General features: G+C 45.0%; 2 protein-coding genes across 5 annotated transcripts in view; one reads left to right on the forward strand and one right to left on the reverse strand.

The window, feature by feature from the left end:
- The window catches only part of LOC139051955 (uncharacterized), a 30,874-nt gene extending 19,274 nt beyond the window's left edge, over positions 1-11,600 (forward strand). The window contains exon 2 of the mRNA XM_070529007.1: positions 7,353-11,600. Coding sequence (XP_070385108.1) covers positions 9,208-10,686 — 1,479 coding nt within the window. The 5' untranslated portion in view covers positions 7,353-9,207 and the 3' untranslated portion in view covers positions 10,687-11,600. The remainder of the gene's footprint in view (positions 1-7,352) is intronic.
- LOC135901681 (12S rRNA N(4)-cytidine methyltransferase METTL15) overlaps positions 1-24,618 on the reverse strand; it is a 101,632-nt gene that overhangs the window by 8,710 nt on the left and 68,304 nt on the right. For all 4 annotated transcript variants that reach the window (XM_065431526.1, XM_065431525.1, XM_065431523.1 and 1 more), the window contains 3 exons: positions 18,439-18,541; positions 6,751-6,845; positions 5,033-5,237 (listed from right to left, as the gene is read on the reverse strand). In XM_065431526.1, coding sequence (XP_065287598.1) covers positions 5,033-5,237; positions 6,751-6,845; positions 18,439-18,541 — 403 coding nt within the window. The remainder of the gene's footprint in view (positions 1-5,032; positions 5,238-6,750; positions 6,846-18,438; positions 18,542-24,618) is intronic.

The raw sequence follows: 24,618 nt of genomic DNA on the forward strand, positions 1-24,618 counted from the left end.
CGCCGACAAGGCCAGCCGGATTACTACAGCCAATCAAGCCTCCTTGCCGACCATTCCAGCAGATCGGGATGGACTTGCTGGGACCCTTTCCGACGTCAACAACCGGAAATAAGTGGATCGTCGTGGCGACAGACTACCTCACCCGCTTCGCTGAAACTAAAGCACTGCCGAAAGGTAGCGCAGCCGAAGTGGCGAAATTCTTTGTCAAAAACATCCTGCTGCGACATGGCGCCCCAGAAGTCCTCATCACCGACAGAGGAACGGCCTTTACAGCGGAGCTCACTCAAGCCATTCTGAACTACAGTCAGACAAGGCACAGGAGGACAACGGCCTACCACCCGCAGACGAATGGTCTTACGGAGCGGCTGAATAAGACCCTCGCCGACATGCTAGCGATGTACGTCGACGTCGAACACAAGACGTGGGATGCCGTCCTGCCATACGTAACATTCGCTTACAACACGGCGGTGCAAGAAACAACACAGATCACGCCGTTTAAGCTGGTTTACGGCAGGAATCCGACGACGACGCTCGACGCCATGCTGCCCCACGTCACTGACGAGGAAAATCTCGACGTCGCTAGCTATCTCCAGCGCGCCGAAGAAGCCCGACAGCTCGCCCGCCTGCGGATCAAGAACCAGCAGAGGACCGACAGCCGTCACTACAACCTCCGACGACGCTTTGTCGAGTACCAGCCCGGTGACCGTGTTTGGGTTTGGACCCCTATACGCCGACGAGGACTGAGCGAGAAGCTTTTGCGTCGCTATTTTGGACCGTACAAGATCATCCGACGTATTGGTGCACTGGACTACGAGGTCGTGCCAGACGGCATTTCGCTGTCACAGCGGCGCCGCTCACGACCTGAAATTGTCCACGTTGTGCGGCTCAAGCCGTACCACCAGCGTTGACGAACTTTGGGACTTCGCGTAACTGACCTTTGGACTTTATTTCTTTTCGTTGTTTTGTTACTTATGTTTAATAAGTGTCCCTTTGTGTTTCGCTCTCTTTGTAGCATCGGGACGATGCTTTTTAAGAGGGGGGTATTGACACGTGTATTTATATTTATCGGGCGACCAGGTTTCACCGCCTAACAAATCTTATCACACAGCGCGGGACGCGCTTGCATGTATCCGAAGTTTCTGGAAAGTTATCGATGCTTCTATCCGCAGTCTGTTGTTGCCGAACCTTGTGTTATCTGATTTATTCGCCTGACGCGAAAGATGTAGAACTTTATGGAAGGCACGCGGGTCCCAACGATTAGTCTGGAACATTCGACGATTGTGTATAAAAGCCGACGCGCTTGAACCGCTGATGAGATTTTTCGACGATCGCCGACCGTGTTCGCCGCTATCGTTGTGCTATAAGTGTAGCCTGTTTTGTGGGCACAGGTTCGCCCAATAAAGGTTAGTTTTGTCTATCACAGTATTGCTACTGTGTTCTTCACGTCACCACCACGTGACAATATTGACCACAAATAAGACGGCGACCGAGTCCGAGTCCCCGTCTTATTTGCGGTCAATATGATATGCAGTAAATACCAACTAGGCCAAAGTGAAGTTCTTCTGTAGCACAGGCAGATTGACCACTTAAAACCGTGAAGGAGAGCGTCCATCATACGTTCAAAAGTAGCCCGGGCATTATATACACTGAATGGCATGACTTTAAACTGATAAAGGCCATCAGGTGTGATAAAAGCTGTCTTTTCACAGTACATAACCGACGTGTGCACTCTTGTGTCAAGCAGTGATATTACAGGAATACAGTTCATGTCCATGTTGATGAGGTTCCTCAACACGAAATTCCTCTGCTTACACTGCCTGGCCATCGGTTCCTCAGCTTACAGTACCTGGCCATCACAACCGATGGCCAGGCAGTGTAAGCAGAGGAATTTCGGGTTGAGTCGTCATGGCAGGCTCACCTCTCGGAGCTGTGCCCCTTAGCTTTCCAAGCAGCGGTGGGAGTAAGAAGATGGGGAGCAACGAGGCAGAGGCGAGCGAGAAAGACGTGGGTGTGGCGAAGGGAAACCGTTTGGTCATGCAGGCAGAGATGTTGCAGCAGTTTCTTCTTCGATATGTGTTGGCGGGTGGGGACTACCAGGTGAGCGCTGGGTATTTCGAAAGCTCGGCCAAGGCTGCGAGTTCCGAGAACTGTGACAATGACGGAAAATATGTCCAACGCGTCAATAGCAGAAGCTGATAGGCCTGTCATCCGAAGTGCACCATTCTTCTGGGTTTCGATGAAGAGGACGAGCGTACGAAATTCGTGGTACGAGGAGTAATGAAAAAGTTTTGCAACTCGCATATTAGGAAAGCTGCCAGACCTTGGAAAACAAATTATTTTTCAACATAATCTCCCCTCCCCCCCGAATGCACATCTCCCACTTTTTTTTAAAAGCTTTTGATACCTTGCAAAAAAACCTTTCTTCTTGGTTGCCAAGTCACTCCTCTGCGGCAGTTTGAAGCGAGTTCAAGTCACCAAACCTCATTCCCTTGAGGTATTTCTTCAAATTTGGAAATAAATAAAAGTCACTTGGGGGCCAGGCCGGGACTGTAGGGTAGGTGGTCCAACTGTTCAAAACCACTCTCGAATGGCAGCCTGGCCAACACGAGACCTGTGAATCGGGGTGTTGTCATGCAGGAGGAGGACACCTCTTATCACTAATCCTCGGTGTTCTTGCACGATGGCTTTATGCAGTTTTCGAGGAACGTTGGCGTAGTAGTCGCCTGTAACTGTCCTACTGTTTTTCAAGATACTCAATGAACAGGATTGCCTTTGCATCCTAAAAAGTGTCACCATCACTTTCCTCCCTGAGCGGTGGGTCTTGAATATTTTCGGGGGAGGGGAAGCCGAATGCCCCCTACTGCATAGACTGCTGTTTTGTTTCTGAGTCCCACTGATACAGCCACGTCTCATCCCCAATCACAAGGCGGGAGAGAAAATCTTCTGGGTCGCGTGAATAGGGGTGCAAAAGTTATCTTGATGAATTGCACACGGTGGTGTCACTCTTGCACTGAGAGGTACCGTGACAACTATCGTTCCTAGACCTTCGACATACCCACATCATGGATGATAGTGAAAACACTGCCATAAGAAATGTTCAATTCCACGGCAACTTTGGACACCTTGACTCGGCGATTATTCAATATAAGGCTCTGTGCTGAGGCAGATTGGTCCAAATTGGTTGAAGTGGTCGGCCACCCTGACCTTGGGTCGTCTTTCATGTGGACATGGCCACGTTTAAACTCATTGAACCACCGAGTCACTGTAGCATATGAAGGACGTTCGTTGCCATAGGCATTAACCATCCTACTGTAGATTGCTTTGGCAGAACTTCCTTCTTTGCAGAAAAATTTGATAACGCTCCGGTACTCGAGCTTGAAATCGTGGGAGGATGCCATGTTTGACTGACTGATGCAGACCAAGTAACGAACGGGAAGACTTGACATTCAAACCTTGCTAGGCTGCAGAGATGACCTAAACAAAAGTTACAGGGATCACTGTCAGATATTTGGTTATAGCCAAGTTGCAAAACTTTTTGATCTCCCCTCTGGATCGGTTACACCGGGTGACCGGTAGTCGGGTCTGTTGACTGGGCAAAGTGACTGAAGCCAGATGTTGGCCAATTCTTGCCATACAACGGTCTGGATGAAGGATATGGTTGCATGGGAATTCTCTGGGGCACGAACCAGGGGAGGAACTGGAGAGGCAGCTTCAATCTCCCGATGCACAATACGCATTGATGCGATACGATGCGATACGCACAATATTGCCAGATGCATTGGACACGGGTGGGAGACAGTGGTCCTTTAAGGTAGATGTTGCAGCCGTGTTAGGAAGGCAAGAAACGTGGTGAGCAATGCGACAACTTTTGGCTTCGAAGTTCAGTAATGATGTCCTGCACTGCCGAAGAGTTCTTCAAGACGAGGAGAGTAAACACATCAACCGCGATACCTTTGAGGATACGGGCAACCTTTTCCACTCCCAGCACCTTCTCGTCAACCTTACGACAAAGCGCAAGCACATGCTGGATATACGTCACATAGGACTCAGTGCAAGTTTGAACTAGGCACGCAAAGCGTTTCTGTGCGGCACGTCATCGGCCAACAGGCTTGCCAAACAAATCAGTGCGCTTTTGTTTATGAAAGTTCCTCTTCGTGGGTCACAAACCAAATGCGTGCCGTTCCCATGAGCTAAAAGATCAAGTTAACGGGCACTGGCACTGGGTCTGGCCCCAGTGATTGCTCGTGCTCATCCGTTCGTATAGGTGAAGGCAGTCGTAGTTGGATAAGTATGGGAGAGGCCTTTGCCCTGCAGTGGGCGTAACCAGGCTGATGATGATGATGAAGTGTCGGACTCTGCCAAAGTAGTATAAATGCAACTGGGGCAATTATTGACATCTTCTAAGAGACAAGACGTTCAAGGCCTGACCCCAGTCATCCGCTACATTCCATTGCGGAACAAAGATGGAATATGGCAGGAACAGCTGCATATCTTTTATGAGTGGATGCCTGCATTACATCAATTAAGAATTGATTGTTGGAAAAAAGTGACTAATCGAATAAAGTTCTTCGTTCAGACTCAGTTAACACGCTGATTTAAACATCAGACCACTAAAGATACAGAGAGTCTTGTGTGAATTCTCAAAGGCAAGCCATAAGACTGACAAAAGCAGAGACAGTGCTACCTCACAAGTAAATCTACTTCAGAGATCACAGAATGTTCTATATATACTGTGCGATCACACAGATATGAAAAAAAAAGCACCGTAAGACAGGAAATATGTAAAACAAAACAAGAAAAAGCACAAATTCACAAGCAAAATGTCAAGAAATTTTCGCAGACCAGTCAGTCTGTCTCAGCATTGTTTCTCTTGAATTTATCGCCTTCAAGATACAACCGAACACACTGACCTAACTTCCTGTTCTTGCAACTGTTACTCAGTGTGGAGATAGCGCCACAAGAAAAAGGCACTATGGCATGGCACTGTGTCGGATCACTGTGTTTGGCTACTACAACTGCATGTGAGTGATACCTGGAAGTGCCTCTTGACGATGCGGTCCTCGAGTGAGTGAAATGTGAGTACTGCCAGGCGTCCACCAGGCTGGCGCAGCCATCGCCGCAGCAGGCCCAGGGCCCAGTGCAGCTCGTTGAGCTCATTGTTGACCAGAATACGCAGCGCCATGAACGTCTTGGTTGCCACGTGGCTGGGACGACCCAGGGAGTCCACACTGCGAACGCTGCACAAGAGGCTTTCTTGGCACCTTTATAGGGTAGCATTTACTCGAGTTTCCGGCAGGATTTTTTCTCCACAACAGTGGACCCTCACAGCGAACTCGAGCAAACACTCTAAACAACCCACGGCCCTGTACTCTTGACAATTTATAACACCCACGGGGCCAATGGCATTACATAGGGCAATAAAATTGATGCTGTAACGTACAACTTAAGACAAGTTCCTGTTGGTACAGCTCTAACCAAAGATATGTGTTTTACGGCAATAGTGTACATAACATAGTTCCTGTTAACTTCATTTTTTCAACAACTGGTAAAACGTAGGCACCAAATGCACAGCAGAAGACGAAAGGGAAAATATATCATCCAGCAGACAATGGCTGAAGCTACAAAGGGTTCCTTTTACGTGTGGCAATACTGCTGAGCCTGATCAAAATAAAATAATTTAAAATTTAGTGCACTTGTGTGCTTCTGCTCTCTCATTCTTGTCTGTTCACATTACGAATCAACTAGCCCAGCAACAAGTTTTACAGGGTTACCCTTTCATGGTTCTTCCTACACCTCACGGATCTGCAGAACAGAAGAAAAACAACAACAGGCGATCTGTTTCCTGAGAGCTGGGGCTGCACTGCAACATTATTCGGGAGGGTGGTCTTGCAAGGCACATGGGATGAACATCTCCTAGTGAGACAGGAATTGGTCTAATGATCATAATTGCTGGCATGTAGTGCATGAGCAACTGTCTGTGAAAGTGGCAAGTGGTGCCACCTGGTGCGAGTAGTGCAACATAGCTCCACAGGCTGGCACATGCCTGCACATGAGTGTCTTCTTACCAGCATAGACCACATTTGACAGATTCAATTAAAAGGCCAAGTGCAACAATATTTGGACTGCACAAAGATTCACGTACAAGAGCAGCCTCCATGCAAAACAGCAGATTCTAAATATAACTGGATGTGCAGTTACTTGGCATGACCTGCGATGTACCGAGAAAGCTCAGAGGTGGAACTTATATTCACTAACCACCAGGTTTGTTTTAAGGATGCCAATAAGAAATCACCAGCCCTGCAGTTTCGCCAAGAGTGCTTCAGTAGACCACTAATCTTCAAACGAATTAGCCTAACGGAGATTTCATTGCAGGTGGCCTTTACAAAAGTGTGGCCAAGTTTGTGTGGTTGCCTCATTACTTTCAATTGGCTGTAACAATAGTGATACCACTGAGTTTGTGCCACTGTCCTAGGCTAGCTCTGCTTAGAGCACAGGGCTCCCTGGCACTAGCATTTCTGTGCCAGAGCAAAGTGTTTCCTTCCACTGTGAGCAAATGTCATCAGTGTTATCTTAATGATTCTATTCTTGTTTTTTGTGTGCTGCTGATTGCATAACGTATATTTTCATTAGACCCAAAACTAGCCTCTGGCTATGGGCTAAAACATTTTTACGCAAATTTTGCAAATGTTTATGTGGAAATAAAATTCAATTCTTAAGTGAGGATGCCAGCAGCAAAAGAAAAGTGCTTACGTATCATCCAGGGCTACCTCAACAATGCGTGCCAGCTCAGTGGTGGTACGTAGGCTCTTCATCAAGAAGCGAGAGTCCACTATGGCCTGTGCAACCTGAGGGAAGAGAATGTGGTGTGACCACCACATTGCAGGCAAAAAAGGTGTCAGCAAAAACTGAACCTCTTGCTCAGAAAGAACGAGCAATGGCATGCATTACAATCAATTTTGGGTGCCTTCAAAAAGGTTACCACATCCAAAAACGACGTGGCAATGTTGATCCGTTCAGTACGGGTAGCCGATTGACTAGGCCGGCCGCAGCATGTTTATTAATACAATTGAAACAGCACCCTATGACAGGTGGGCAAGCTGTAATAAATATAACATCCCTCCAGCCATATGTAAGAGGCATGGGGCATAAAAAGAAAAAAGAGGACGATCTGCGCCGACCGGTTCGAACGGCATGAGCCCTCGAGGCACGTGACCCGAGGTGTGATCGGGGGAGAAGCGGCGCGAAGCTGCGATTATCGACGTGGCTTTGGGCCAAGAAGGTTGGAGTGCCAGCTTTGCACTGGCGACAGGAGCCATGGAGGTTCGAACTGGCCCGTGACACTGGCTACCCAGGGTGTGGCCGTCGACCTCGGCGACGCTCGAGCGAGGCTCTCTGGACCTGCTGCAGCCACCCACGGCAGTGCCGGGCACTCCAGGAACTGGGTGCCCCTTCTTCGGCAAACCAGCACGGACGGTAGCCCCCAGGGCGTCCCGCCGGCACTCGGAGAGGTAGCGGCGGAGCCCGGTCCCAGTGACAACACCAGGTCCCAGGGATATCCTAATCATATCCGCATATCACAGCTCATTTGCGTACTTCCGCAGGATGTCCGTGGGAAGTACTCCTTTTAGATGTCCTGACACGTTATCCCCTGGATATCCCGCTCGGGTTATAATGCGGACACTTACTTTATATGCATTTTTACCGTAATTTTGTGAAAAGCTTTGTAAAACCTGCTCTCGCAGTAGCTTCCTTTAGCTGGATATATGTTCACATTTAATATCAGGTGCCTTTTACAGGGATGCATGTCTCTCAGTAACCTGCCCAATATATTTTCGCCTCATCAGATATATAATAAACACTGCGGCCTTGAGAGGAATGTTCGAGTCGTTTCTTTGCTTTTCGATCAATCTGGCATCTAAACACGACCTCATGTTCAGCACGTGTGCAACGCATTCTATTTATAGGTTTTTCCTCGAAGTTTGAAGTTTGCCGCGCTCAGATGTCGGCAGTTGATAATAAATAAAAATAAAAACCAAATTGAAATATATTTGGACACAAATTTAAAAACAAATGCGTTTTGTAATTTATGTCTACTTTAAAACAAATTATAAGTGATGCATATATGAAGCATTTGACATGCTGCGGTCCTGCCGTGTGCCGTTTTGTTCCTTTCGGCAGCGCGGGCTGCGTGTGTTTCGGCGTGTCAGCTTTTGGCGGGCTTTTTGCTTGTCTGCGTTGTTTACGCGCGCCGCGATTGCAACACGCGTTGAAGCGAACGGCGCTGGCGTGGCCATGAGCACGTCCAAAGGTAAGTAATTTTTCACATCTTGTTCATACGCCTCCTTTGCACGCAAGACCTAAGGTGGCCATGGAGCCGTTATTTAGTCTTCATCCTGTATGGCGTGTTGTATTCGTCCCAAAGGAGCGTGACTCTATGCATGTGTTGTTTAGCTGCATAAGATCACCGCGGCAACGCGACTCGCTATGCATGGCGTTTCCTTGTAGAGTTCCTGCGCAAACTCAACTGCGGCGGAGAACGCTGGGCAGAAGCCAAGATAGCCAATTATATTGACGCGCTGCAAGTGCTTGAATTTCTGTTATGCCCGTACGGTTGCATGGAACTGTGGCGCTAGATATGAAAGTGTAGAATCGTAAACTTTGTGCCGAGCACAATTAGGATAAACGCCGCTCGCTTGCTGCGCTGCAAAATTGTGTACAATTTGCCAATTTTTCGAGCGCTTAAAATAAACTGGACCACTACAGATGACTTTTTTTGCAAACACTTACTGGTGAATCTCAGCTTGCATGACATACCAATTCGGACAGAGAAAGCTTTCACTTTTTGAAAACCGATTTTTTAATACATTTTTCTGGTTTGAAAGCCACTTCCTTTTCAACAGCTTCCTTGATTGATACGCAGGACACGACACGGGTCAGTCAGGACGTTCATTTCGGCGTCGCGTTAGAGGCGCTGTAGATTCCAGCCTCGAAGCTGCGTCATCGCAGCTGTTGTGCACGAGCTTGCAGGTGCCGTGCGAAGCAGACATTGATTCAGACTACTCAGACGGAGAACTTGAGTTATGTGATTCTTTCTCACACCTTTTGCCGTCCTTAGTGCATGTTTCAGTGGCGTGCACGCTCCAGCATGAACTCGATGCATGTTTATCGCCTGGTGCTCTTCACCACTCTCGTGTGCTGCCGCCGGTGATGGTTGAGTGTAGTGTAAGCGACAGGAAAGCAGCGTGCCTTAAAGACCGTTTGAAGTCTTGGGCAGTTAAATTCAATGTTTCACACCGCTGCCTGACAGCACTTCTGAAAGACCTTCGAAATTCATCTCCAGCTGTACTTACTGAACTGCCAAGGTCTGCTGTGTCGTTGCTAGGAACGCCCAGGCGAATTGAAACAATAGTCAGTATTGGAAACGGACAGTACTTCCATTTTGGTCTCGTGGCTGGCCTACAACATGCTTTGAGGGAAACATGCACCATACCTCAACTTCTAGAACTCATTGTTAACATAGATGGCTTGCCTCTGACTAAGAGCACCAAGGCGCAGTTTTGGCTCACACTGTGTCAATTGAAGAACGTTGAAAGTAGTGAGCCTTTTCCCATTGGTGTGTACTTTGGGCACAGCAATCCTGCAAATAGCAATGAGTTCTTGAAGGAGTTTGTTTCAAAACTCAGTGAAGCACAAAAAGGAGGGGTATTTTTTAGGGGAAGAGTCGTCGAAGTACAAATCCTTGCTGTAGTTTGTGATGCCCCTGCCCGTGCATTTGTGCTGTCAATAAAAGGACACAGTGGATACAGCAGCTGTACAAAGTGTGTAACAGAGGGCAGGTTTGTTTATGGCCGAATGTGCTTCCCAGAACTGAATGCGGCCCCTAGAACAGATGTCAGCTTTAGGGAGCACACTGATGAGGACCACCATATTGGCACATCAATTCTTGAGAACCTCTCATTTGACTTAGTTAAACAGGTTCCTCTTGACTACATGCACTTGGTGTGCATAGGAGTTATGCATAAGCTGCTGCGGCTTTGGTTTCAAGGTCAACATTCATTCAGAATGGCTGCTCAAGTAGAAGATGAGATTTCTAAAAGGATTGAAAAGCTTGCAGCTTGTATCCCATGTGAGTTTAACCACAGACCAAGGCCACTGAGTGAGCTAGACAGGTGGAAGGCAACAGAGTTTGAACTCCTTTTGCTTTACCTGGGGCCTGTAACTTTTTATCACCTTGTACGAAGTGATTTGCATGGGAACTTCATGGTTTTACATTGTGCAATTACAATCCTAGCTTCCCCTAGATTGTGCGTACAGTTTGTAGACTATGGTGAACAGTTGCTTCAGCACTTTGTGACCACCTTTAAGGGCATATACGGGATAGACTTTGTGTCTCATAATGTCCACGGTCTTATACACCTCGCAGAAGATGTTAGAAACTTGGGGCATCTTGACAGTTTGAGTGCCTTCCCGTTTGAGAATTTCATGCAGAGATTAAAGAGGCTTCACCGTAAGCCCGGTAAGGCGCTAGAGCAGCTCTGCAGGAGAGTTAGTGAGGAGAGGGCTGCATCGAGCAGTGCACAGGCAAGAAGGAAGCAGGCAGAGCCAACATTGCTTTTCCCTCATGATGACGGTCCTTTAACAGATCATTTGGAGGGCCAACAGTACCGTAAGCTTGTAACACACTAATGTTTCACTTTGACTGTGGCATGCCCTAACAACACGAGTCTCCTTTTGGATGGAACAGTGATTGATGTTGTGAACATTGTGGTGGAATTTCACTCTAGAGATGTGCTTTTTGTTGGTCATAAGTTTTCTGTTAAACGTGACCTTTATGGCTACCCTTGCTTGTCATCACTTCTCAGTGTGTTCTTTGTCTCTAACCCCTCTCCTCTTCATGTGTGGCCATTTTCTGAAGTATTGTGCAAGTGTGTGAAGCTTCCATTTGGCAATGGTTTTGCCATGTTTCCTCTTTTACATGTTCAATAATGTTGCCTTGGTGTTTCACTTAGAATTGTTTGCTTTTCTGGATATGCCTCTTTCTGGGAGATAAGTCACTGTGTTTTGCAATAGTGCAGATGCTTATCTAAAAATGAATTGCATCCCCGTGGGAATCAAACAGTACAACTCAGCACTTACGAAGCCGCGCCGCACGCCACGTGCAAGGGTGTCATACGTCAAATTGGTGTGTCGGAGAGCCAGGCCGACCTGGAGAGAAGCATTCTCAACGAGAGAAATCCCTTAGCCCTGGGAGCCAAGCGAATCAAGAATAGCGAAACGATAGTCATCATTTTCGACGGCTACAAGGTCCCCAACTTCGTTTTCTACGGCTCGGCGCTAGGCATGTGCTCCTTGTACCTCAGGCAGTACAACTGCTGCTATACCTGCGGTAGACTAGGCCACAGAGCTGACATCTGCCCAATGCCGGAGGACAAACTATGCAGGAAATGTGGGGCCAACAACTCCGACAAAAACCACACTTGCTCGCCTACTTGCAGCCTCTGTGGGGGCCCGCAAGCCACAGCGAACAAGATTTGCAAGCAAAGATTCCAACTCCTGTACATCGTTCAATGGAGGAGAAGGGAAAGAAATGCGGAATCCAGGAATCGAGACCCGTCATGCAGACAAGCACCGGCAGCGAACAGGCTAGACCTTCGATCAGGCGCTCCCCGCTTGAGAATCCGCTCGAGGTCCAAGAGCCGTTCCAGGTCCAGAACCCGGGGCCACTCCAAATCGGGAGGTCGCTCTCGGGGCCCACAGAACAGGGTCCGGTTCAAGCCGCCAGCCGGTCCTGGGAAACAACGCACCATCTGGGCAAAGAGGGTGCGAAGCGGAGGGAGATCTGCTGAAAAGGTAACGGGGGGGCGCGGTGCAAGAGCATGGTTCGTCTGAAATAGCTCAGCTTAGGAAAGAAAATGCTGAGATGCACAGCATAATCGAGTTAATGCGAGCCGAAATAGCAGAGTTAAGAAAGGCTAATCAACCTCACCCCGTTCCAGTTCCTAGTTCAACCCCTCAGGGACTCCCTCTCCCCAAACCGCAGATGTTCCCATTGTCATGGAGGCGAGCCACTCGGGCAACCCAGCCAAAAGAAAGGCCGTTCGCAGCATGCCCAAAAATGTCTGAATGTCTAATGCCTAAAGCCAAGTCCGAAGTTAGAGAAATGTTTAATTCCATCTGCTTCGAGATCAAGATTATTGAATGACTTTCTGCAGTGGATCAGCGACTCTTGGTCGTGGATCAGAAGTTCGACACACAAAACGTCAAAATTCGATGATTAGAAAACAGAATGCCAGAAATAGAGTCCAAGGTGCAGGAAATGGACATCAGGACGTCGACCTGCATACGTCCCGTTTACTTCCCAGATGGCACGTGGGTACCTACACCACCACCACTGCACATCCCCGGACCGATTAGTATCTCCCTTGAGACCCTAGTAGCAACGCCGGAAGGCACTCTGTACAGCAAGGATGGGGCCACACACCAAATTTAGGATTTGGCAGGGGAACTGCAGGGGACTCCACCATAAACACAGCAACAATGTAAGAAACGGCTCCGATGGTTTCTTGGCGATTCATAGTCGCAATCATGGATGCAAACCTCTTGAAGATCAATGCACGATTGTTTCCCGTGGCAGCACGCAGCTCATCTGTGAAATATTTGAAGTGCAGATGATCACGAAATTGGGTGATAAGTGTGTTAGCTTCCCTTCTCTGGCTCTCACAGAAAAACAACTAAGTTTCTTGGAGGCGGCATCACTTGACTCGTAACAACGTTATATGAATGCGCAGTTCATTTTCTTGTAAGCGCATGCGCGGTCTACACTGCTTCACATGTATAAAATTGATTCAGAGGTACAATAAACGTTGAAAGTTTGCACTTGGTGCGTCGTCTTCTCTCACGTCAGTGTTGTTTTTTGTTGCGCAATATCATTTGAGTAATGGATTACCAACTTGCCCGGAATGCTGCTCTCATATATCAGTCGTGGAAGTGTGGCGGCAGACCAAACGCATCAACCATCATCAGAAATTATGAAAACCTGAGACAAACCGGCAGATTCCACAAACAGCGGCGGAGGACTCTACTTTTGAGTCCTAGCCTATGCACGGATCTTCTAGCATTTATGGCCTCAAACCCTCATGCTAGCATGCGGGACATGGCCGCCAAGGTACCAATTTCCAAGTCATCAGTTTGGAGGATTTTAAATTACGGCCTTCCACCCACACCACCTTAACCAGCACCAATGCTTAAACGAGAGCGACTTGTAAAGTTGTCTAGATTTCTCGAATTGGGTCCTCACAAAAGCCGATGAGTCACCAGACTTTTTGAGCGACATCATATGCACAGATGAAGCAAATTTTCGCAGATACACCTGGGTAAATTTGCATAGTGCACACTACTAGAGGGACTCCAATCTACGCTGGGTAAAGCGCAATCGGCACCAGTGCCAGTGGTCGCTCAATGTGGGGTTGACAATTTACGCCAGTGCTATAATCGGTCCCATCTTCTTCGATCACAGACTGACTGGACAGCGTTACGTAACGAAATCCTTGAACGAGTGGCGGATGAGTTTCTCGGCGAAGTCCCGCTGTCACATCTTCCACTTCTGTGGTATCAGTAAGATGAGGCACCCCTCACAAAGTAGCAGCCGAGCGCGAAACTGGCTGGATGCGACGCAGCAGATTGGAAGGCACGGGCCTGTAAATTGGCCGGCTAGGTCACCCGACTTCCCTCTACTCAATTTCTTTCTTTAGTGTTAGGTGAAAGATCTGACTTACATGATTGAGACGGATGTCAGATTAGTTCAAGGCAAGGATAACGGATGTCTGCCATAGAATTCCGGCGTCAGTCATCAAAAAAGCCACTGAAGATGTGATAAAACAGACACAGTACTGCGTAGCTGCAAAAGGAGACCTATTCAAACATGTCGTCCAAGCTGGTGTTCAACGGAGCTTAGGAATTCATACATAATAAGGGCACACTGGAGTCTGATGGTTTTCCTTTCTTTCTTTTTTTTTTGACAAGTTAGTTTGAAAGTTTATTTAACATAATGAATGTATACAATTGCAAAGTACACACTTTTGGGACCCAACAAATTTTTTTAAGGGTCTCTGTTTTTGTTTGTTTGTTTGTTTTTTTGTGCAGACATCCTGATTGACAATGCAGCTCATTTAGAAGTGATATATTTACTTTCTTGAACACATGGGTTCTGCCTTTTCTCTACACGTTCATCGCTTCCCGGTCTGTCTATTACACTTTCATTTTTTTTTTAAACGAACCTGCAGCACATATATACTTTGAAAAATAAAACAGTCACTTTAAATTCGCTTTGGTTCGAAGCAAGTTTCTGGCGCGAAATATTTCATTTCATTTCATTTTATTACCTTAAAGACCCACGAGGGGTATTACATAAGGGGTGGGTACATATATTTTGGTGAGCGAGTGTTAACAGAACGAAACATGACTGGTAACATTATTGGCAAAGTTGGATGAGCACGTGATGGCTGCGATGTAGTTGGGTAGGTCGTTCCAGTCTGCTGCAGTACGGGAGAAAAATGATGCGGCAAAAGTGGTAGTTCGGGCACGAGGTCGGGAAACTTGTAGCAGATGACGAGTGCGATGAGATATGCGGGCTGGAGGGACGATGTAGGGTGCGCGACCTAGTGAACTATGGAAAAATTTATGAAACAAGCAAACGCTGGCAATGCGGTGACGAAGTGATAAGGGCAATAAGTCGGATTCAGCTTTCAAAGCTGACACACTGATGTCGTAAGAATATGATGAATGGATGAATCTGGCTGCTCTGTTTTGGACTGATTCGAGTGCATTTATAAGGTAAGCTTCGCACGTATTCTTTCGATGTCCTGTAAGCAAAGCAGGGATGTTGAAACATTCTATACATGATTACAACGAAGGCGCCCTCCTTCCTTCGTCTGCTGTTTTATTTGGCGCCTTCGTTGTAATCATGCATTACGAACTCGTCCACCAGCATGTGCTCAGTGAATTCTATACATATTACATCGCTCTTTGCATTTCATGCATGGTCAGAGCGGCGCTTTGGCTGCGGTATCAAGGGGCTTACGTTATCAACATGATGAGTTGGCAATTTAGAGACGGATAATAAGTGTGACACAGAAATGAGAGGAAGGAATAGCTACAAAGCTGCAAAACCTGCTGTTGGTGTACCTTCCGTACCATTATGAAGGTGATGCGCTGTCTCTTTGGGTTTGCGGAAGGCAATGCAGTTGCTTTCAATCAGCTTATTTGAGGGCGTTCCTTTATGATGCGGATGGGAGTGCACTCACGTGGCGTTTTTCATACTTCATGGGGTTGTTTTGCCAGTTGGAAAAACTTGTGCCCAATTAGTACGTTTCTGAACATACCGCAGTTAGATGTCATTTTTAGGGTTCCCACACATGCCTCATTGACACTGAAAATGAGGACAGTACTTCTCGAGTTAATTATTAATTGCAATTACCAAATTAAATCTCAGTAACGAAAGAATCACTGGCAGCTACTCCGCTATACTGGAAACATTATGCACTAGGTTTTCTTTGAGTAACGCAACTGCTCCTTTTTAAGTCCTCGTAGAGGATAGTTGGGGAACAATGTATAATTCACTCCGTAATTTAATGATGTCAGGCCAGATTCACTCGAAATTAGAATCGACAACAGTCATGCACAGCAGCACTTATACTTAGTCTCACAGAAGAGAGAGAGAGGTTGCAGTTTCATTGGAAAGGCAGAGCAGTATTAGTGATAGCCACGTATGCGACACATAAGGAATATCACTGCGAGCTTCTTGCGTTCCAGAGTAAAACATGCGACGGCAATTTCATCCCTCTCGAGTCCCACTGTCTTCACCACTGCACTACTCAATTATTTCTGGTTCTGCGCACATTACCACACTTTTTCTTGTGTGTAGCCATTGCTTTTTGCAAGGAAAGAATGCCACAAAACTCACAGTGAGAAACATATGTGATACTCCCAACTTACTCATAATTGACACAAAAATATTGCTACCACTTTTAAGTTATCTAGTATAGCTTGAAGTTTGCCTAATCTGTGCTTGAACTGTGCTTTTAAAAAAAAAAGAAAGAAAGCTTATGTGAGCTTGAGGAGGCCATTCCATTTCAAGCATTTGAGCAAAACTCATTCAATTACGACTTCCTTAAGATAACAGCCTTGAGAAGCAAATAAACAGATATTATTATTTATTTATTTAATACATACTGCGGACACGAAGTCCATGCAGGGTGGATAATACATTAGGTCACAAGTAAAACAATGTCAATACAACAAAATGCTGCAACAACACGACAATAATTCTGATACAAAAAGTAAACAATCGTGATTAAAAAGGCAAAACATTCTAGTCATTAATGGTGCGTGAAAAGAGAGTAATTGAATAGGTTGGTTCGTGCAAAATAGGGGGTTAGTGCAAATTGTGATGTTGGCAAGTAGGTCTCGTTACTAGTGGACTTCACACAATGCCAGGTTGAGCGCCAATTTGTTATTAAGTAACTGAGAAAGAAAGTCAAGCCGTAATTTTTTTCGACGCGATTCAAGTGTAGGAATATTATTCGACTCTATTAGTTCATGGCAAGTCGAATGTAGAAAATTTGTTGTAAAGAAACCTGACAGCCTGTCTTTGGATTCGTTCAAGTTTCTTTATGTTACATTAAGTGTAGGGATCCCAGCTTACAGGCGTACTCAAGCTTCAGTCGAATTAAGTAGTAATAAGCAAGCAGTTTACCAGAGGATGGGGCGTGTTTAAGCTTGTATTTGAGAAAGCACAGTTTACAGAAAGCAGAGGAAGATACATTTTGCATGTGAACATTCCAGGACAGGTTGCTGCAAAGGGTGACATTTATAGTTAGTAACTTGTTTACGTGCAGAGAAGCCTAGCATGTAACTTTTAACATTCAAGGTCATGCCCCACTGAGTGCACCAATAGAAAATTTTACTGAGGCTGTCATTTAGGTCATCTTGGTCACTAGTGTGGGTAATTTCTTTCTTTAACAGTACACAATCGTCCGCAAATAGTCTTATTTGAACATTAGGCTTTACAACATCAACAATGTCATTCACGTACAAGAGGAACAACAAAGGGCCCAGTACACTTCCCTGTGGTACCCCAGATGTCACTGGAAGACAGGCCGAGTGATGCCCACCTACATCCACGAACTGTTCGCGATTGCTTAGGTATTCAGCGATCCAAGAAACAAGTACTGCTGGTATGCCATAGTTCTTTAGCTTAAATATCAGTTTGGAATGTGGTACCTTATCGAAGGCTTTACTAAAATCCAGAAAAATTAAATCAATTTGGTTGTTATTTTCAATAGAAGAAACAAGAGTGTGAATGACCGTGATTAGTTGTGTTACTGTAGAATATCCCTTTCAGAAACCATGTTGAGAGTTGGTGAGAATTTTGTTCTCATTAAGAAATTCATGGAGGGCTTTTGCAATAATATGCTCAATTAGTTTACAGCAGCTTGACATTAGTGAGATCACGCAATAGTTTTCCAAAAGTAGTCGGTCGCCTTTTTTAAAAATGGGCACCACACGAGCTGTCCTTTAGTTCTTCGGCAAACTTGAACATGACAAGGAAGCATAAAATATGATGACAAGGTACTTTGCGAGAGGTTTGGCATATTGGTGGAGAAAAACATTTGGTATGTTATTGAGTCCAAGTTGGGTTCAAGTTAAGCAGCATTGAGAGCACTCCAGGGTAATAATATTCGAAAAGTTTGTAAGTGCAGCGTCTGTGGCCATCAGCTGTTGAAGTATCTATTGAATTATTCGGCAATGCCTCTTTGTTCGTTAATAATAACGGCGTTATCCGAAATCTGTGAAATTGGTTTCTTTTCCTCACTTAAGTAGTTCCAAAATTTAGCTGGGTCAGCTTAAATAAAGCATGGTAGGGTACTGAATATTGATCCTTTGAATGATGCAGTGCTCTCGCAAGGCTTCCATTGGATTCTGCTATGACATTAAGTGGTGCGCGGTTCTTTTTTCATTTTACTTTGCATTTTAAATGGATGTCGTCTCGTGTCACCATGGCGTTTCCTTGTGTACTTTCTTTCGTTCGGGACAAACTTATCGAGGCAATATCGGCACATGCTCTTAAAACATTCCCATAAAACACCAACATCACCACTATAAAAATCGGTAAGACATGCCTCCAAGTGATCAATAATTGATGTATCATCCACAGGTGAGTAATTTTTGTGGTAATGTGCAGCAATTATGTACAGCACTGATATGTGGTGACGTGCAGTGCAAAAGCACCTTTTTCTGCAGTTGGAGCCACTTGGCTGTGATGCCTGCACAGTTGCGTAGTATGCTGAACAATATGTCCGCATGGATGGCACTATCCACAAGGAGAGTTGACCGATTCAAAACATGAATTTCTTCTTTCGCGCCTTTTTCAGACCATACCTTTTTGGCACGCTTCTCCTCTCCATACAACTTGAGCACCTGCACCAGCGAGTCATAGTCGAGGGAGTTGACAACATCGGCAGCGGTCGGTTCATCGGGAAACCTGCAGGGACGCAGGCACTGCTTAGAGCTCACAGACGAGAAGCTGCGAGCCTTCCAAAAGCCAAGAACACAGCAGCGACAACACCCTAGTGCAGCTGCCTTTCTTGCGCTGGTGTGGTGGCATAATGGCACAGAAACAAACCACCACCACATTGTCAGGACGAACACACTCGCATCCTTTGCGCCCTGCGTGCATGCACATGCGGAGGTGCACCGACAAGGATGTGGTTGTGTCTCTTCAGCCAGAAGTTCATTCAGAACGAAGCGATCTTGCAGCACTTTTTGAACAAAACGAACGAGACATGCGTACCAGGCCTTGAAAGTATGTATAATAAATAAATATATAGACCTGTCCAGTTGCTGGACGCAAGTGTCTGAGTCTAATGTTGTTCTCATACATAACTCTTCTATTCCCTAAAGTGCTGCTTGCCCTCTAATTCTATACCGAAATCCCCGCAGCCTATCGCCCTTATTGCGGTGGCCAATAATGGCCATTCGATGGGATGAGTGGGCATGGGAACAATGCTACAATGCGGCTGACAAATATCTTCCGCTTGTGCTTGTTTCTGCTCATGACAGCATCCAGCCCAAGCACCGCTGTGGCGCCTTATCGGTGCTGCAATGGTGCTTTGCCACACGTGTTGCAGACTGAAAATCCGGTGCCAAGTGACGCATCCTCCGCCGACCCACGAGTTGCCACGTCAGCACCAGTTCTTGTGACTCTCTCTGGATGGTCTACTGTATCATCATCGACATCAACGCCCCGCTCTACTTAAATGACTGGCCCTGTCTGCAGTAATTCAGTGGGCATGGGAAAAACGGTACAATGCGGCTGACAAATATCTTCCACTTCTGCCTGTTTCAGGTTTGTTACACATCTTCTAAACGCTCAGACAATGCGTTCCTTGTCGTGTTCCCATGCCCACAGCTGCTTTTGAACCATGTGCATGAGTGTTTCTGCGTGATGAAAATGTTCCTGTCCGGGGATGTCGAGCTGAATCCCGGTCCGAATTCTAATAAATCCACGAAAGCTTCAGGTGATGACAGTCCAGTTTTAACACTGCTTCGTGATCTTCGGGACTGTTCCACCAACATCGAACAAGGACAGGCGCGCATATTTGATTCCGTGCAAAGCCTTACAACAAATCAGAAGGAACTGAGTAAAAATCTCAGCCCACCTTAGCGCTGTTGAAAATAAACTGCAGTTGCTCGACGCAGTTCGGGATGACATAACCACAGTGAGGGAAAATGCTGAAAGAGCACTAGCTCAAAATGAGATACTCAAAATCTGTTTAAATGACCTTGAGGATAGGTCTCGTAGAAACAATATTGTGTTTTATAATGTTCCAGATGGACCCAATGAAACATGGGCAGAATCCGAGGAAAAAAATAAGAGGTATTGTTCAAGAGAACATGTCCTTAACCTTAGTCAAACTGGACACTGAACGTGCGCACAGGATTGGTAAGGCTGTAACTGGGAAAATGCGACCAATAATTGTGAAATTCACGCACTACAAAATTAAAGAACGGGTCATGGGCGCAAAAACCAAGCTAATAGAGCCCAATTTCTCTGTTAGTGAAGATTTTGCCCCGGACACCAGGCATGCAAGGAAAAAGCTTGCTGAATTCGCAAAGCAAACTAAGCCCAGTGAACTGTTTAGTCTTCATTTTAACATGCTTATTCTGAAGAAAAAATGCTATACTTACTGCCACTGATAGCGTTCAAGAAAAAGATGAAAAATGTGTTGTGCCTAACTCTGGTCCTTTGCCTCTGAGATAGCTCAATGAACATGAGCACCGACTTGCGCAGGCACCTCATAACGTCTCAGTCCTTTTTACTAATATACGCAGTGTCATTGGCAATCGAGACAGCTTATCTTGCACGGCCGATACTACAGTGGCTGACATCATTGTACTATCAGAAACTTGGCTCAAAGAAACTGTGCATAATAATGAAATATTTTCAACGGAAAAGTGTTACTGTGTATTTTGCTGTGACCGCTCTTTTGGTCGCAGCGGTGGTGTGTTAATCACTGTGTCCAACAATCTTGAATGCGTTGAAGTTAGTGTTGATACTACACTGGAGTTCAAATGTGTACAGGTTACAATTAACAATAAAGCTCTTATTTGTGCATGCTACCATGCACCATCTACACCCGTCGGCTTTTCTAACGACCTTCATGATATTCTGAACATAATTCAAACAAAGTTTCCTGATCGTCCAATTTTTATTTTTGGTGACTTCAATTTCCCGAACATTAGCTAGTCTAGCCCTGCAGTAGACGGTGACGAATCTTCTGGGTTGGCAAGTTTTTCAGCCCTCTGCTCCTTCTTCTCGCTAACACAAATGGTTACCCAGCCGACAAGGATGACAGCTACCAGATCTAACGTATTAGACCTTTTCCTAACGAGTGCCCCAGATTTTGTTTCTGAGGTAAAATACTTGCCAGGCTTAAGTGATCATTGCTTACTGCACATCACGTTGAATTTACCGTCTAATAAGACACGAAATGAAACGAAAACCGTTTACAATTATGCTAAAGCAAATTTTTCTTCAATTAATGATGGCCTCAAGCTTTTTCTCGATGATTTCGTCCTGGCATGTGCCGAACAATCTGTTAACGACAACTGGTGCATGTTTAAAAAAACAGCATGAATTAATAGAATTTCATGTCCCTTGTAAAATCATCATGACTAATCGTAGGTCCCCATGGTTCACTTGTTACTTAAAATGCCTCGGGAACAGAAAAAGACGGTTTTATGTCAGGGCAAAATCATCCGGAATATCGGAGCCGTGGTTAACACTTATAAAATATTGTTAAAAGATGCTAAACAACATTTATTTAATGTCACACTGCAATCATTTCTTTTAACTGATACTAAAATATTCTGGCACGTTGTTAATGGGTCAGATCAGCCATCAATCTCTCTCCTGGATTCTCAATCAAATCTCATCCCTAACAGTGACAGTGCTAATGTACTTAATGAGACTTTTGCTAATGCATTTTCTGTCCCTGTTAGCGCATCACTACCAGACTATACTCCCGATATCATATTTTCAATGGATCCCATTCGTTTTGACTTTGAAGGCATTATAAGTATCATAGATCGTTTAAAGTTATCTTCTTCGTGTGATCCCGATGATATCAGCACGAAAATCCTGAAAAACACTAAAGTATATTCTTCCATCATACTATCGAAAATATTTGAGCAATCCCTGCAAACTTGTGACCTCCCAGATGACTGGAAATTGGCTAAGGTGGTTCCACTCCATAAATCAGGCAACAAGTGCCTATCACTCAACTATTGGCCAGTATCACTAACCCGCATTCCTTGCAAGATAGTAAAAGTCATCTTGTCATCTGTCATCTTGGATGTCATCTTGTCATCCCTAGAGAACTTTCTTGAGTCATCATCCTTTTTCACTTGTGCACAGCATGGTTTTAGAAAGCACTTTTCTTGTGAAATGCAGCTAATAAATTTTACAAATGATATTAACTTCATACTTGATCGTGGCAGTGAGGTTGACTGCATCTATTTAGATTTTTCCAAAGCATTCGACAAAGTCTCTCGCAGCTTGCTTCTTCACAAACTAAGTAAACTTAGCATCGACCAAAATGTACCACGATGAATTCAATGCTTTTTGTCTAACAGGTTCCAGTATGTGCACGCTAACTGCATTACCTCATCATTGGTTTCTGTGACCTCAGGCATGCCACAAGGTTCTGTTATCGGCCCCTCGCTCTTTCTGGTATATATTAATGACTTCCCTAACAACATAACATCCAAAGTGCGACTTTTTGCAGATGACTGTGTGGTTTACTGAGAAATAAAAAATACTAATGACACTGTACTACTTCAGGAAGACTTAGCTACTACTATATCTAACTGGTGTTCACAATGAAAGATGACACTTAATGAGACTAAATGCAAAGTAATGCATTTTTCACGTCGCGTCAATCCGTGCCCCGCTCCCTACACTATTTGTTTTTCCCTGCTAACACCGGTAACATCTTACAAATACCTCGGCGTCGTTATAACGTCAAACCTAGCTTGGAAGGCACATATCATTTCCATCATCATGTCCACTAACCACAAGCTTGAATATCTGAAATGGAATTTTTCCTTAGCCCCGTCACCTGTTAAACTTCTTCTGTACAAATCGCTTGTCCGCTCCAAATTAGACTATGCTAACTCAGTATGGGACCCTTTCACTAACTCTCTTATCGACGCCTTCGAAGCCGTACAGAGCAGAGCAGCACGTTTCATCTTCCTTAACTATGATCGTTTGTCCAGCATCACAGAAATGAAAAACACAATGTCACTAACCCCTCTCTCAATGCGCAGAAAAATATCACGCCTCTGTCTGTTTTTTTAAATTTACCACATAATTCCACCCTTAAAGATACATTACTCACGCCGCCAACGTATGTTTCATCACGCTTAGATCATCCATGCAAAGTAGGTGTTTCACAGTGCCGTACAACATCCTGCAGGAATTCATTCATTACAAAAACATTGTTGGACTGGAACCAGCTACCACGGGATATTGCACTTTCGAAAGACTTTGATGAATTTAAGAAGAAACTATCAACACATTATTGCTTGCCATAGCTTTGGTTCCATTTACTTTTTCCTTGTAATCATGCGCATTCTTATGTATTTTCCCCCCAGATTTGCTGTGTTCATATTTGTGCTAATGGTGGCATTTTGCAATTTGCAACTTTTTTTTGTGTGATTTAGCATTTCTTGGTATTTGTATAATTTTGAACTCACTTCATGTTCCGGGTTGTGAATTATGTATTTGTTCCGGTATATTTATATATATATATATATATATATATATATATATATATATATATATATATATATATATATATATATATATATATATGCGTTGCCTTCTTTTGTAACAAATTTATTGAAGTATGTGTACCCCTCCCCTCAATAATGCCCTGTGGGCGATGAGGGTATCTGAAATAAATAAATAAATAAACAAATAAATTTTCTTTTGGCATCCCAACAAAGTTGTGGTGCTATCAAAAGCATAAATGTGTTTCGCAACTCAACTCATTCAAAACAATCCCTCTTGAAAGCACAATAAGTCACTCAAGATGTGCATTCCCAGTCGCCTGCTCTCTCCCAAGCAGATGCAATTGCTAACTGCGGTAGGTAGTGTACGTGGGCCCAGATACACGACACTGTCATTCTTTGAGCAGGGATGGCTACATGAGAGACAGTGATGGGACTTTACGGTTTGTACAGCCCATCAGTGCTTCTACTGTGAGCATGCGCCATTTAACGGCTAATGGCAGACATTAAGACATTCCGCAGCCGTTGAATGTCCTCAAATGTTTAGAGCAATCATGACAAACTTAAACTTTCAGAAGAAAGAGCTTTTCTATCAATAAAGGTTGAGTGACCAAATGTGATGACCCTAAGGCACCAAGAGCAGCGGTTACCGTTGGTGGACAGTGTCTAACCAATGAATACATTATGCTAAGAGCTTTTGTTAAGTAGCAACGAAAAAACTACTGTCAACTAGGGTCACAAGGCATCTTTACAAGTGTTCACAGTGTCCTACGCTGGTGTGTCTTCATTCGGTTCTCTTCCTTTCCCCGATAGCATACACGCGTACAACTCTGACTGTGCCTGTACACATACAGTGCTCTTACAATGGATACACTGTGGTTTCTTCTTCATTTTATATCTAGTATTTTCTCAATGGTAAGTGCCACATACACATCAACTGCATTTAATGCATCAAAGACTATTTCTCGTAGAATGTTCACTGCAGGTTATAGGTTTTATCCCTTACCACCATTCAATTGGTAATGTTCTTTCAGTCAACATACAGGGCTTGTTGAATGCCATGCCTCGTTTCTTGTATTATTTGTTGCCAATTCTTTTTTTTTTTCACTTGGCAGGCTATTCTATGCAAAATTTATTTCACATTACGAAGATTGAGCATGTACACAGAAACTCTTCAGCTGAGCCACGTTATGCCAGCTGTACACAATTTGTCAGGCCAACACGTTGCTCTGCTTCGAGTGAGCTATACTGCCCTCATGCTGGGAT

This window comes from Dermacentor albipictus, unplaced genomic scaffold (assembly GCF_038994185.2).
Source record: "Dermacentor albipictus isolate Rhodes 1998 colony unplaced genomic scaffold, USDA_Dalb.pri_finalv2 scaffold_16, whole genome shotgun sequence".
Lineage (NCBI taxonomy): Eukaryota > Metazoa > Arthropoda > Arachnida > Ixodida > Ixodidae > Dermacentor > Dermacentor albipictus.